Genomic DNA, 12,239 nt, shown 5'->3' with positions numbered 1-12,239 from the left:
TATTTGATCAAAAGAACTAATAGGGTTTATGAAAATCTTCCAATGGTGCCGAATGCGTGTGGATGCTTTCTCATCCGAAGGCTGGCTACTCGCCCACACTCTCGGTTTTCTGCTGTTTTTCCTCAATTTTCGGACATTATTTGAAGCATACACCAGAAAATATTGTACTGCAGGACTAAGCTACTCCTGTTTAAGCTCTTGCACATTTGTGAAGTGGTAAGATCGTAGACTTAAGATACGGTGGGTTTTTTTTTTCTCGTCGGTGGCGGCTCCCCTCCCCCTATAGCTTCTGTCATCATCACCTGACTAGTGTGTTCAGGTGTTGGTTAGTTCGTGAGCCACTGACGGGGTTTTCCTCTGGATCGTCGGTTGACAAACGAGCAGGATGAGTTTGTACTTGTACGGCGGCTACTCTGGAACGGTTTTCTTCATACTCGTGCTTGTGGGGGTGTACTATGCGCTCTCAGGCCAAGGGTACAGGTGAGTTCGATTTTGACATGTAAAAAGAGCTGTGTACTACCAAAACAAATTTTAGGTACAGGTACAGCTACACAGGTTTAGGTACAGGTCCGGACCTGAACCTGTACCTAAACTACTTGTTCGGAAAATGGTAGATTTTCAATAAGGACACAAGCATGTTTGAACTGGTAAAAACATAATATTTGATTGTGCTAGGTATTTTTTTATGAAAACACATGAAAATTTGACTTCAGCCATGCCAATGTTTTTTCTGTGCTTTAGAGTGGCTTTAGAGCACTGCCACGGTAATTTCATAGTAATATTTATCTGTCAAAGTGGCCATCCCCTGAGTCAGGTCCAGTACCGATACACCAGGGTCAGGTATTTTGGACCTGTACCTAATTGATTGTACCCAAGATGTAATCTGTCAGGAATTTTGGCTACCGAGGAAGAAGAGAGTCCTAAGGAAGTCATCTACGTGTTGTTCAAGCCCCACAAGATGCTGAGAAGCCAAAGAATGAATCCACTCTACTATGATAATAAATTTGTTATGAACATATGATTACCAGTATTTCCTTAGCCAATTAGAAGGTTATATAATTATGTTTTTGTTTGTGTGTGAATGGATTTGTGAACATCACTCTAGAAGTAGAAGTTGCGGATTGATCATATTTGGTATGTGAGTTAGGTGTTAGCAATTGGTAGGTTTTGTGGGTCTCCCACTGGTCCTAGCAGCTTTCTATGGCACTGCATCCAGGAACATCCGGTTTTGATATCTTATCACTAACATGTTCCCTTTGTGTGTGTCGCAGGTTTGACTTCGGCTGGTTCCTGACAGAGACTTCCCCCTACATGTGGGCAAACCTGGGCGTCGGCCTGACCATCTCACTGTCTGTGGTGGGAGCAGCCTGGGGCATTTTCACCACTGGTCAGGAAATTAACACTTATTGCCTTTGCCTATGTTTCTCTGTGTGTGTGTGTGTGTGTCAACATGATAACTAGAATGCCTGGTGTTTGTTTGTGTGTGTATGTTTGAATACGTTAACTTGAAATGCCTGGTGTATATGTGTGTGTATGTGTGTGTGCGTGCATTTGCATCAACACAATGACTTGAAATGCTTTGATGGATTGTATGTGGGTAGGAGTTGCTAATTTCTATCCAAATGGCCAAGAGTAGAAGTACAGGCCATGCAAAGGATTTTGACGGTTTATAAGTAACACCAATGCCATTTTGCTTCAGGGAGCAGCATCATTGGTGGAGGAGTGAAGGCTCCCCGCATCCGTACCAAGAACCTCATCAGCATCATCTTCTGCGAGGCCGTGGCCATCTACGGCATCATCATGGCCATCGTCATGCTGCAGATCATCGAGCCGTTCGACGCTGACATCGCCAGAAGGGAAGTCCGCAAGGCGAACTACATGGCTGGTGGGTGTACAGTGTACAACATGTAGACTTTGTCTAGTTCTGTATCTACATGTAAATAGACGGTATAACCGCCATTCGGCGTAACACACCAGCTAGTTCCACTTCTCTAAACATTGATCTAAATCACAGCATATATGTTTAATGCCAGAAGGGAAGTCTGCAAGGCGAACTACTTGACAGGTCGGTATAGTGAAATCTAATGCAACTTCTCTAAATATTAATCTAGATCATGGCTGTTACTGTGATAGGTTCAACGCTGACATACATGTAGCCAGAAGGGATATCCGCAAGGCTAACTACATAATGTATATTTTTTATCTATTGCTTTGGCTGTTCAGCACACACAGCCAGGTTATTAAAGTTAATGTCATTGTTCAGGCACAAATCTTGATAAGTTTGTTTCATCCGCAGGATTCTCGTTGTTCGGAGCTGGGCTGACTGTTGGCATGTGTAACCTGGTGTGTGGAGTCTGTGTGGGGATCGTCGGCAGTGGTGCCGCTCTAGCTGATGCACAGAACGCCAGTCTGTTCGTCAAGGTAGATCAATCTGTTCGTAGTGTGGAACTCGTCGCCATTAAGTACTGCAGGAGAATCCTCATATCTTTCAAATCTTTATTTGTTTAAATCAACATGGCAGGAATGTATATGATAAATACAAATTATATATATGTACTCCTGTGTTATGGTGGTCTTACAAATCGTATCTATACACAAAGTTTAACACAACAACACCATGACACAGTCTGGATTTGTCTGTTGTACTGACGGATAGTGTAGTGGAGAAAGAACTTGTGCAGTAAAGGGGACACTGGTTCCACTTTGAACTTTGAACTTTGATCAGAAAAGTTCAAAGTTCAAAGTTCAGTGGGTGGTCTGGTTTGAGCATACTTTTGAACAGTTTAAGAGCAGCAACTTCACGATTTTCCTGCAATGTTGGCAGGTCTGGAACACTCCTCCTTCCACCGAGAGATATAATCCTTGTTACATAGCTTTTAACAATGCTTGCAGATAGCCCACTGTCAGTCCTTTATTCGTGTGATTGTGGTTGCCAATGAATTGTGTATGACATTGCCCCGCTTTGATAAGGCCACACCAATTTAATTTCTTGGTTATCGGATTTTTATTTTCAAAAAAAAAATTTAGAAAAAAAAATCATCATGAAAACAGAAGGCTGGGCCAGCCTTTTGTTTTCATGATTTTTTTCTTCTAAAATATTTTTTTTTTAAATAAAAATCCGTTAACGAAGAAATCAAATTGGTGTGGCCTAATAAATGTTTTTTTTTACCCTGATTGTTTCTTGTATTTGTGCAGATCCTGATTGTGGAGATCTTTGCCAGTGTGATAGGCCTGTTTGGTGTGATCATTGGCATCATCCAGACATCGAGAGTCAGCATGGGTAACAAGGCTTAGGCATCACCGACTTCGTGAACTGGTTGTATGGGTGGCATCTTCTTAAGACCCCAAACGATGAAAAATGAATCAAATTTAGCTTTTTTTGGACATCTTGCGATATGAACTGATTTTGGTTTCAGGAAAATTACATCTACATCATAATCAATGATTTTGCAGTAGTTTTAAGGAATCTACACTGTAGCTGCATTGTCATGCCTTTCTTTCCAAGGGGGCAAGATTTTGTTTGTTTTATTTGTTAAGAAAAAAATGGAAGTAAAATCTGTCTACATGTAGATGTCATCCATAACACCAAAGCAGCGTAGCCCCAATGAATGATGCAGGGACAAAAATACGAACTAGATTTTGTCCACTTTGTAAAGAGGAAGTAGTCACTGTGACATTGTTGTGTATTGTAACTCTCCATTCCAGCTCTGAAATGAGGTGTTCAGCAGAGACAATGAATGATACCTACTTTAGATGGCTGGTGGTCATAGATGCAGGGCTTGAAATATTCTTTTCTGCTTACCTGTATTGGTGCAGGTAACATGCAACAGTACATGTACCTTAGGCCACACCAATTTAATTTCCTGGTTAACAGATTTTTATTTGCAAAAAAAAAAAATCCGTTGACCAAGAAATTAAATTGGTGTGGCCTTAAAGAAACAAATTATACCTGTACCACTCTACTTGAGTAGATATCATGAACCACGGATCAAACTGGAAACTGTTGAGAAACCATTGCAGTTCTGTATTTAGCATTTCATAGGTGGTAACAATCAGTACGGTAAATAAACATCTACATTGTGTACCCAATTTGTGGACCAGTGGGGTTTGATATTAGAAAGACCAGTGTAGAAAGACCAAACTCCAATTTTACCTGCACATTTTATCCGTATGTGCAGGTGGTACTTCCAGCCACGAGATATATACACCAGGATCATCGATGTATTATATGTTTATAATAGACAGAAGAAACCAAACCTGTGAAGGTTATACGTATGGTATAATGAAGTTTGATTAAATAATGTTATTTTGATGTTAGATATACATTTCATTGAAAAGAATGTTGGAGGTGTATATAATTAGTGCAATATGGTCCCCATTGTTAAAGTAATGCTATACTGTCGTAATGTATCAGGTAGAAAAAAAAACTATTTGGAGAAATGTAGATGAAACTAAATCATATGAAAGAATGGTGAATGGCTGTACAAGTTAAGTATGATTACTGTTAGTTTAGAAAGTGAAAAAAGGGTACTTTGCGAAGGGTGGTAGTACATCGTAAGCAGTATTTGTTGAAATGTAACCTTCAGTCTGCTAAGTAAGCTGTTTGGCATCATATTTGTATTGGTTAAGTAGTTTGGCAGCAGGGAGAAGGTACATGAAGTGTATACATAAGGAGAAAGTGAAATTAAGTCCTTATATTATACTGTAAATGCATTTCAGTTCGTGTGGTTTTAATTTCGCGGTATGGAGAAAATGGAGCTTTCAGGGTGGTTTTAAGTTTGCATTTGAGACAATAGTAGACAAGGGGGTAGGAGGGCAAAAAAACGCAAACATAAGACCACTGCGAACATTTCTGCATTTACAGTATGTAAGGGTGACACGAGTAACTAAGCTACATTTCCTACAAATGAAATGTAACTGTTGACTCTTGTCAGTGAATGGCCACTACTTAACACCTGCCCAGCTGAGTTATGCTTAGGTCCCATTTCTAAAGGGGGGCCTGGTCAGGCAGCTTGCGGAAGTGAAAAATATGATATAAAAGACAACAAAATGTAAGAAAATTACCTCTGAATAGAAATTGTGTATCTATTTGATATGCATATTTCATTTTTCGTTTTTGCAAGCACCCCAGCTTGGAAATGTGACCCTAGGATTACGTTATGTCCTGCACAATTTTGATGCATGAAGTTCAGCCTTAGCAACCAGAAGGTTAAACATCTTTGAATCAAGAAAAGAGCTCACTTTGTATCTGACAAAAGCTGAAATGGATATGTCCATATTCAAGAAAAAGTTGAGGTCCTACATGTGTTTGATTGTATTCCTATATTAAGGTACTATCAAAAGAAGTGTAGGTAGTTGTGAGTAGAGGTAGATGGTGGTTTGTCAATACTGATACGTTATGTACATATACCAAAATATGCTTGTGAGAGTACAGTATCAGTTTTATTGTAATGTACATGCTAGTATGGTTTATACAGGTGTGTACTTGAGACAGGCATTGCTGTTGTAGTAGCCAGGTATTAGACTCTACCAGCGTCTGCAGGTCGCTGGGAAAACAGTAGAAATCGGCCAAATAGAGTCAACTGTATGAAGGGGGTCGACTATGGAGATAACTGTGGATGGGAATATTATCCTCCATGGCCAAAGTCCCCCGGCAAATGTTCTCTATATAGCCAACACGGTTAGTCTGGTAGAGACTAGCCAGGTATCCAGCGTTCTGGCTACAGTTAGCTGCAACTCACATCTATATCTCTGATTCCTGTGTGTGACAGTACATACTCATTAGGGTTGGGAATTGTGGACGTTTTCCTAACCACAAAGGATGGATTGTGTTCGTCTTCATAGTTTGAGAAGACTACAGCTTGTTTTCTGTGACTCTAAGCAATTGCTAAATTAGTAGCGATTCTGTGTCGACTGGAAAAAAGAATTGCACACCTTAGACAAACATGACCAGTGTAATCTGACTATTGATGTGAAAATTAGATGTATCTATGAATACAGATGTGGTATGACAATGTGCTGTTTATTTCCTTTGTGATTTCCTGTGTGCAGTTTCCTTAGCTGCCATTTTAAGAAACCAATGGCTGGTCTGGATGCTTTAGACCTTGAAGCATTTTCTAAACTCCATTAGGTCATGTTGTTTAGGTTATATGGATGACATCGGTGCGCGCATCAATTTTAGTCTTTTAAAAGAAAAGAAAGTTGAAGACCATACTGTAAATCGTACCAAGTAGCTGCAAATGAGCAAATGTATGCCGTAAGTTGCAAAACAATATATTGGAACACGGATACTAATGTCGTAGAATGCCAAAGTCAAATAAGAAGATGTAAGAAATGAAGAATCTATTATTCTATATGACATACTCATATGTTTGTTTAGTCATTTGTTCAACCTTTTTGACCACTTAGATTTCATATTGAAGGCAACTTTTTGTTGTGCCAAACTTTTTAATTTACACGCTCGCATCAGTTTTGGGGTTCCCGAAGGATGTCATCCATATGATCAAATCAACGTGGCCGGACATTGCTATGTCATTTATATAACGAATAATGAAGTATATTTTGCTTCGAAAATGATGCCCTTAAGACCTGGCAAAAGAGTTTCCTAGCCTAAAGTGCTGTTTAATCAACAGAAGGTCTGCAGTTTCATCTGCATGAAGCTGATGATCGCCCGCCGCCAGAACAGCTGTGACAGCACGACCACGATGTGAAACCCCTGGTGACTCTGGCCCCAGGTGTTGAACCGACCTAATTTTGAACAAAGAAAGCAGAGTATAAGGACAATTCAAACTCTAAAACTGGATAAAAATTCGGAGATTTATTTCCGGACGTTTCTAGTGACATCCATCACTCTTCTTCAGCGTCACTGAAGTGAACTAGCAGAACTAACCAGTACTTGCATACAATAACTAGGAAAACCGGTTTTTACATGGCAAATCACACAGTCATGCATAAGCGACAGCAGAGGAAAAATGAAAGGATTAGGTCAAATATTCTGCCACATCATTGTGGCTATTGCAACTGGAGATAGCAACTGGGGGTAGCACTCATGTAGCCCCCTTCGACCGCCAGCGCTTATACATTTGTATACAATATATAATATATTAATTGGGGTTGGGCGCTGTGGGCGCTGATTCGGGAATTTCAACATGGGTGCGGGCAAAGGTTCTCTATTGCCTTCGATCAGAGGGAGTTTCGGCTCGCCAAGAAGGCTTTCGGTGGGCGTATTGAAAGCCCCATTAAAAACGATGACGTAAACCCTGTCCGCCACATTGGATGGTTAAATCAAACAGATGTAATAAGTTCGACACAGCATGTTTCTTGGGCTCATTGAAAGCGAACATGATAGAAATCGAAATATCTCTTGGATCACTGAAACTTGAGAAAGGCCGTAAGAAGTAAGACATTATCTTAGCCACGATGACAGAAAAAATTGAAATATTTATGTATCTATTTATGTATTTATCAAATAAGATATGAATATTAATATTAATATCAATCATTAATTAAGTATCTATGCAGTGTCATAATATCTAGAAAAGCCCTCACCAGGCCACCATCGTTCTGGGACCTTTGCAAAGAAGAACACGATTATTCCAACCAGGTGGTTGGCGACTGCCCGCAACCAATAATGTAGCGCCAATAGCTGTAGATAAAAGAGGCAATTGTCAATAAACGAACATTACTTGGTTGTTGATGAAAGTTAGACATCCAGGTAGTACGATACGCCAAAAATAATTACTGAAGCAACTGGATAAAATTTTGAAACAGACGTTTCAGACAGCATCCACTGTCTTTCGTCAGTGACTAAGGATAGGACTGAGACCAGCAGAGTTTAAACCAAAACTCTGAGTTTTTGCTTGGTTGGTATGGATTCGTTTTACAGAAAGATTTAGACGTAATGTACACGTAACCCTAGAACAGCAGTGCCTTATTACATATTGTAAGAAAAGATCATTTCGATAGAAGGGCATTGAACAATACAGGAAAAACAATCATTGCTAATTGATTGGTTATTGAATAGATTTTGGGTGTATGCAGATGCAATCTGTTTCTGACGAAACAGATTGCACTTCCTCCTGCTAACCCCAGATGGCACTGCAAGATACTTACTAGTTCGTGCCCTCTTTTATATGAGAAGTCTCTCATGGTCAGAGTCTCATGGATATTATGAGGTTCTACGTTTGCTCCTAAATGTTGGTCTTTTTTTAGAATGTGCATTTTAAGAAGCGCGACAAGATGATGACATGACCTGTGCGAGGTTGTCTGGCCAGTGCCTGTTGTGGTGCAGAGTGTGAAGTGCGAGGGCTGCCAACACCCCGACCCACAGCGGGAAGAAGGCCAGCAAACGCCTCTCCAGCGACACCCAGCCCGGCACCATCCTCGGGTGCAGCCAGATGACGGAGTACCACGTCATCAGACCTCCGAGCAAGCCGTAGTAGAATAACTGCCACCACTGTCATAATCGAATCGAATTTTTATAACATTAATGGGGGAATCGAAGTCTAGCTTGAACATAAGACCAGTTGCAGGTGGAGATTACAACAAAGAATCGGCAAATAGGGCTTCAGTCATATGATACTTATTCAGTGTAGGGCAAAGGATTCAGCGAATCTAATGCCTTCTAACGTTACATCTAGAAGCAGAAAATTGATTTAATTATGATAAGAGTTTATTGATTAATTGTAGCATTGTATTTAAACTAGTGTTGTGTAATTTCCATTCCCTGTATCCGTCTGTCCATAAATGCCGACTCTCCAACGTCAGCTTCGCTGCCTCGAGAGTCGGTGTAATGTATTGTGGCATTTGACAATAAATAGATAAATGAATACATAATGAATCACTCTAAAATGCAGGAATATGTCAATGGGATTATGAATAACTATATTTGATAAACTTTGTGGCCTAGGGTACAACTTAAATCATATCACAAGACTAATGGGTACCGATATATATCATACAGGCCAAAGAGGCATGCTATCAATGGTCGTCCATGTTCGTCATCTGACGAGTGCAAATACTTACCCAAGAACAACAGAACGCGTAGGCAACATAAATCAGAGCATTGCCAGCGGTGGCCATCGCAACGCCCCATAGGTCCACAGCCAGGCACTGCTCATAGTTCTGTTTACATCCCTGGGCAAGGAAGGTGTGGAAGTAGGCTGACGCCAATAAGGTGATCTGCGGAGCAACACAAACAGACTGAAGCAAAACAAAGTAACTCAACCTGTCACATCGCTCACACACTCACACTCACTCACTCACTCACTCACTCACTCACTCACTCACTCACTCACTCACTCACTCACACACTCTCACACACTAAGTAGATGGTAGATAGTTACGAAGACCTCATTTGCATGATAATGTAGAAAATCTATAATACCATAGTGGTCAATGACTGGATTTAATACTTGCGGCTTTTGAAAGTTAACTAAAGGTACACATCATCAAACATAAATCAAGCAAATCAGGGCCTAATTTCTATAATTTGCATAATGAATGAGAAAATGCTACAATGACTTCTTTGCCAAAATAGAAGTTTCATACCCCGGACAACCTGTCTTATCTGGCTAGAGAATATCATTACCTGATATGGTTTATGCAAATGTGGACCTTATTTGCATTATTAATGGTAAACATTTTGAAAATGTCAGTTGCAAATATTAACATCATTTCGGTCGAGAAGGTGTGAGGTCGTAGAACTCCACTTTTCTTGATAAATTATGCTCTTACCTGATTATCAAAGTGGAATATCGCCATGGTGACGTAATCTGTAAGCTTGCCATGCAGACCAGGAACGATGACGGCGACGTCATACAACGCCAGCGGGAGAAACAAGATGGCGGGAAGAAGGTGGGTCCAGATGTTTCCCGTCTCGTTGTGGATCTGAAATATGCTGAAATAAAGACAGGAATGTCGCTCAGAGTAAGGACGTTATAAAATGTTCTTCTTCAGACTTTCAGGACGAAGTTTGGCCCAATGATGAAGTCACGTAGCCCTAAGTCAGGTGTGCAAAGTTAGTGGGTCAGTCACCCTGAAGAAAACAACAAACGACTTGATCACAACGAAAAACGTCACATGTAGAATAGCGAAATGTCTTCCGAAATATCTTCATGTGTGTACTTGGGGTTCTTCTTCATCCGCGATGACACGGCGTTGCAAGATGTGGTCTAACGGCAGGTTCACACGCCATTAAATCTTTGTACCCAATGCTAATAACCACTACAAAGGGAAACCCCTGGACACACGTCACTACTACCTCCTCGAGCACTGCTGGTAGGACAGGTTGTTGCGATAGCCGGCTGTGATGTAGGGAGACTCCATCTCCTGATACCACTTGGGAAGTTGTTCGTACGTGTAGAGTTGAAGTCTTCTTCCTGAAATATCCAGAAATAATATGCCAAACATCTGAAGCACAATTCAAGCCAAAATTGACGAGAAAATTAACAAACCATTCTGGCGCTGTCTTTTACTAGAAGAGAAGGGGAATTCTGTCTGAGAGGCAAAAGCATCCTCATTTAAAAAGATCTGAAGCACGTTTGACAAACCCTGATGAAATCGTGCACACATTTTTGCAGCGGAATCGACAAGAACATTTTTACCAGCCATTGAGGCAGCTTTCAGTACTGACTTCATTGCTTTCAAATGACGATGAAAAATAAAGCATTTGCAGTTATCTCGACCGAAGTTAACACCTACTCACCTGTCTTATCTCCTGTTTGGAACTTATTATACCCCTCCTACCGTCATTCAAATAATAGTTTAAAGGATAAGATGATCAAAGGTCAGTAGCTGCTGTTACCTATGCACCACCTCTCTTGGACAATACTCAATAGAATGCACACCCAATACACGACCTAGATATTCCAAACAGATTTCAATTGATAACCAAGTATCATGTTGGTGCTTTGCCTCGTTCTTATCATCTGTTCAGTATCATTGAGGAAAAGAGGCAGCAACCAAAGAGAAGGCTGACTCGGGCTGTGAACGTGTCGTCTGGAATCATCGTTCATCAAAAGTCACTTTTTGGCCGGTATCGTCACCAGTACGTTTTTATTTTCAGTTGAGCAAAACAGAGACAGAAACAAGAATATAACACCAGAGATGTAGTATGAAAGGCTAACTAAACATCAGATCACTGCATGCTACTGAGGGTATCAATTCAGTACCTACCTGATAAGAAGAACTGTTAATTAAGCTGTTGGCACAGTCAGATACAAAACACAAAATTTCAAACAAGTTTCTTCAACACGAGAAAGCCCAAAGTAAATATCTAGCTAGATGTTGTGTCTATGTGTAATAAGTTTGCCAAAATGACAATGTCCAAAGTAAACCTATGGATATTGTGTCTACATGTAATGTTAACACATTTGAAACTCACCTTTCCTGGACTGCGACATCTTGCCTCTCACTTGTCCGTTATGTGACGATGTGCTCTCCTGATCACAGGTCAGTCTTTACCCCCATGCAGTAGATAACACCCTGCTTGATTGCTCTTTAAGTAATGATTTACACAACAAGCCCACAGCTGGTATCTCTCCAGGAGGGACCGCACGGATTAATGATCTGACGGAGATTCCAAGGTCCAAACGGCACCCTTAGGTATAGCTGTCTAACCAGTTACACGTAACGACCGGAGTGGTAGTCTAGGCTGTGTTATACAATCTCTTGCTGACATGAGCGAATTGAAAGCAGGGCCGGTCAGTCCGGCAGGCCGTTAGAAGCGCGATTTCGTCAGGCTAGGGACAGCCTGCCCGTTGTGTACTGACCAGTATTTGGATTCATTTGTAACGTTAAATAGTAAATAGGTTTCTCTTCATTTCCAGTTAAGCTCTTCACCGGATTATACAGCATTGTACCGTTACCCTGCCACGCTAAGACTTATCCAACGTGACTCGGTCGCCATGGCAACCTGTCTATCTCTTGTACCAGTTTCCATGGCGAACAGTTTTGAAAGCTGATGTTCAGATACAAACTGTCGCCATGCAGCCTCAGGTGTGAATTCACGAAACATCGACTCCCAGGCCTGCTTCAAAAGTGCGTAGTCCAGCAGTTAGCGATCTTGCCTCTGGAACTAGAAGCCCCGGGTTCGATCCCGGCTGTGTCGCTCACCCGACATGCACGCTACAGGAAAAGGCCGCAGTCCTTAGGACGGGACGTTAAGCCGTGGTCCTCTGTTCATTGTGCTTGTCAAAAAGAGCTAGGGGAATTTCCCCGGTACAATGAACCTGTAAATA

General features: G+C 41.1%; 2 protein-coding genes across 2 annotated transcripts; one reads left to right on the top strand and one right to left on the bottom strand.

Moving 5' to 3' along the window:
• The first annotated feature begins 123 nt into the window (after window positions 1-123).
• On the top strand, window positions 124-3,417 carry LOC136448302 (V-type proton ATPase 21 kDa proteolipid subunit c''-like). The gene is made up of 5 exons (XM_066447691.1): window positions 124-480; window positions 1,272-1,387; window positions 1,700-1,885; window positions 2,297-2,421; window positions 3,196-3,417. The coding sequence occupies exons 1-5, from the start codon at window positions 386-388 to the stop codon at window positions 3,292-3,294; spliced, it is 621 nt and encodes a 206-aa protein (XP_066303788.1). The 5' UTR covers window positions 124-385; the 3' UTR covers window positions 3,295-3,417.
• Window positions 3,418-5,180: 1,763 nt separating this feature from the next.
• Window positions 5,181-11,402, bottom strand: LOC136448667 (progestin and adipoQ receptor family member 3-like). Its single transcript, XM_066448306.1, has 7 exons — window positions 11,384-11,402; window positions 10,262-10,379; window positions 9,736-9,898; window positions 9,025-9,180; window positions 8,252-8,455; window positions 7,549-7,645; window positions 5,181-6,747 (listed from the first exon to the last, which is right to left on the bottom strand). Exons 1-7 carry the CDS (start codon window positions 11,400-11,402, stop codon window positions 6,626-6,628), a joined length of 879 nt encoding a protein of 292 aa, XP_066304403.1. The 3' UTR covers window positions 5,181-6,625.
• Between the last annotated feature and the right edge of the window lie 837 nt (window positions 11,403-12,239).

Source organism: Branchiostoma lanceolatum, chromosome 14 (assembly GCF_035083965.1).
Source record: "Branchiostoma lanceolatum isolate klBraLanc5 chromosome 14, klBraLanc5.hap2, whole genome shotgun sequence".
NCBI classification, from domain to species: Eukaryota; Metazoa; Chordata; class Leptocardii; order Amphioxiformes; family Branchiostomatidae; genus Branchiostoma; species Branchiostoma lanceolatum.
The sequence above is the reverse complement of the archived record's forward strand: the minus strand, read 5'-3'. Positions and strand labels throughout refer to the sequence as shown.

Coding starts and splice junctions, on each gene's coding strand:
- LOC136448667 (XM_066448306.1), bottom strand. Junction 9,899..10,261: donor TACCAGCAGTGCTCGAGGAG/GTAGTAGTGACG, acceptor TCTTTATTTCAG/CATATTTCAGATCCACAACG. Junction 7,646..8,251: donor GGCCAGACAACCTCGCACAG/GTCATGTCATCA, acceptor TTTTATCTACAG/CTATTGGCGCTACATTATTG.
- LOC136448302 (XM_066447691.1), top strand. CDS start 386: ATGAGTTTGTACTTGTACGGCGGCTACTCTGGAACGGTTTTCTTCATA. Junction 1,886..2,296: donor CAAGGCGAACTACATGGCTG/GTGGGTGTACAG, acceptor TTTCATCCGCAG/GATTCTCGTTGTTCGGAGCT. Junction 2,422..3,195: donor ACGCCAGTCTGTTCGTCAAG/GTAGATCAATCT, acceptor GTATTTGTGCAG/ATCCTGATTGTGGAGATCTT.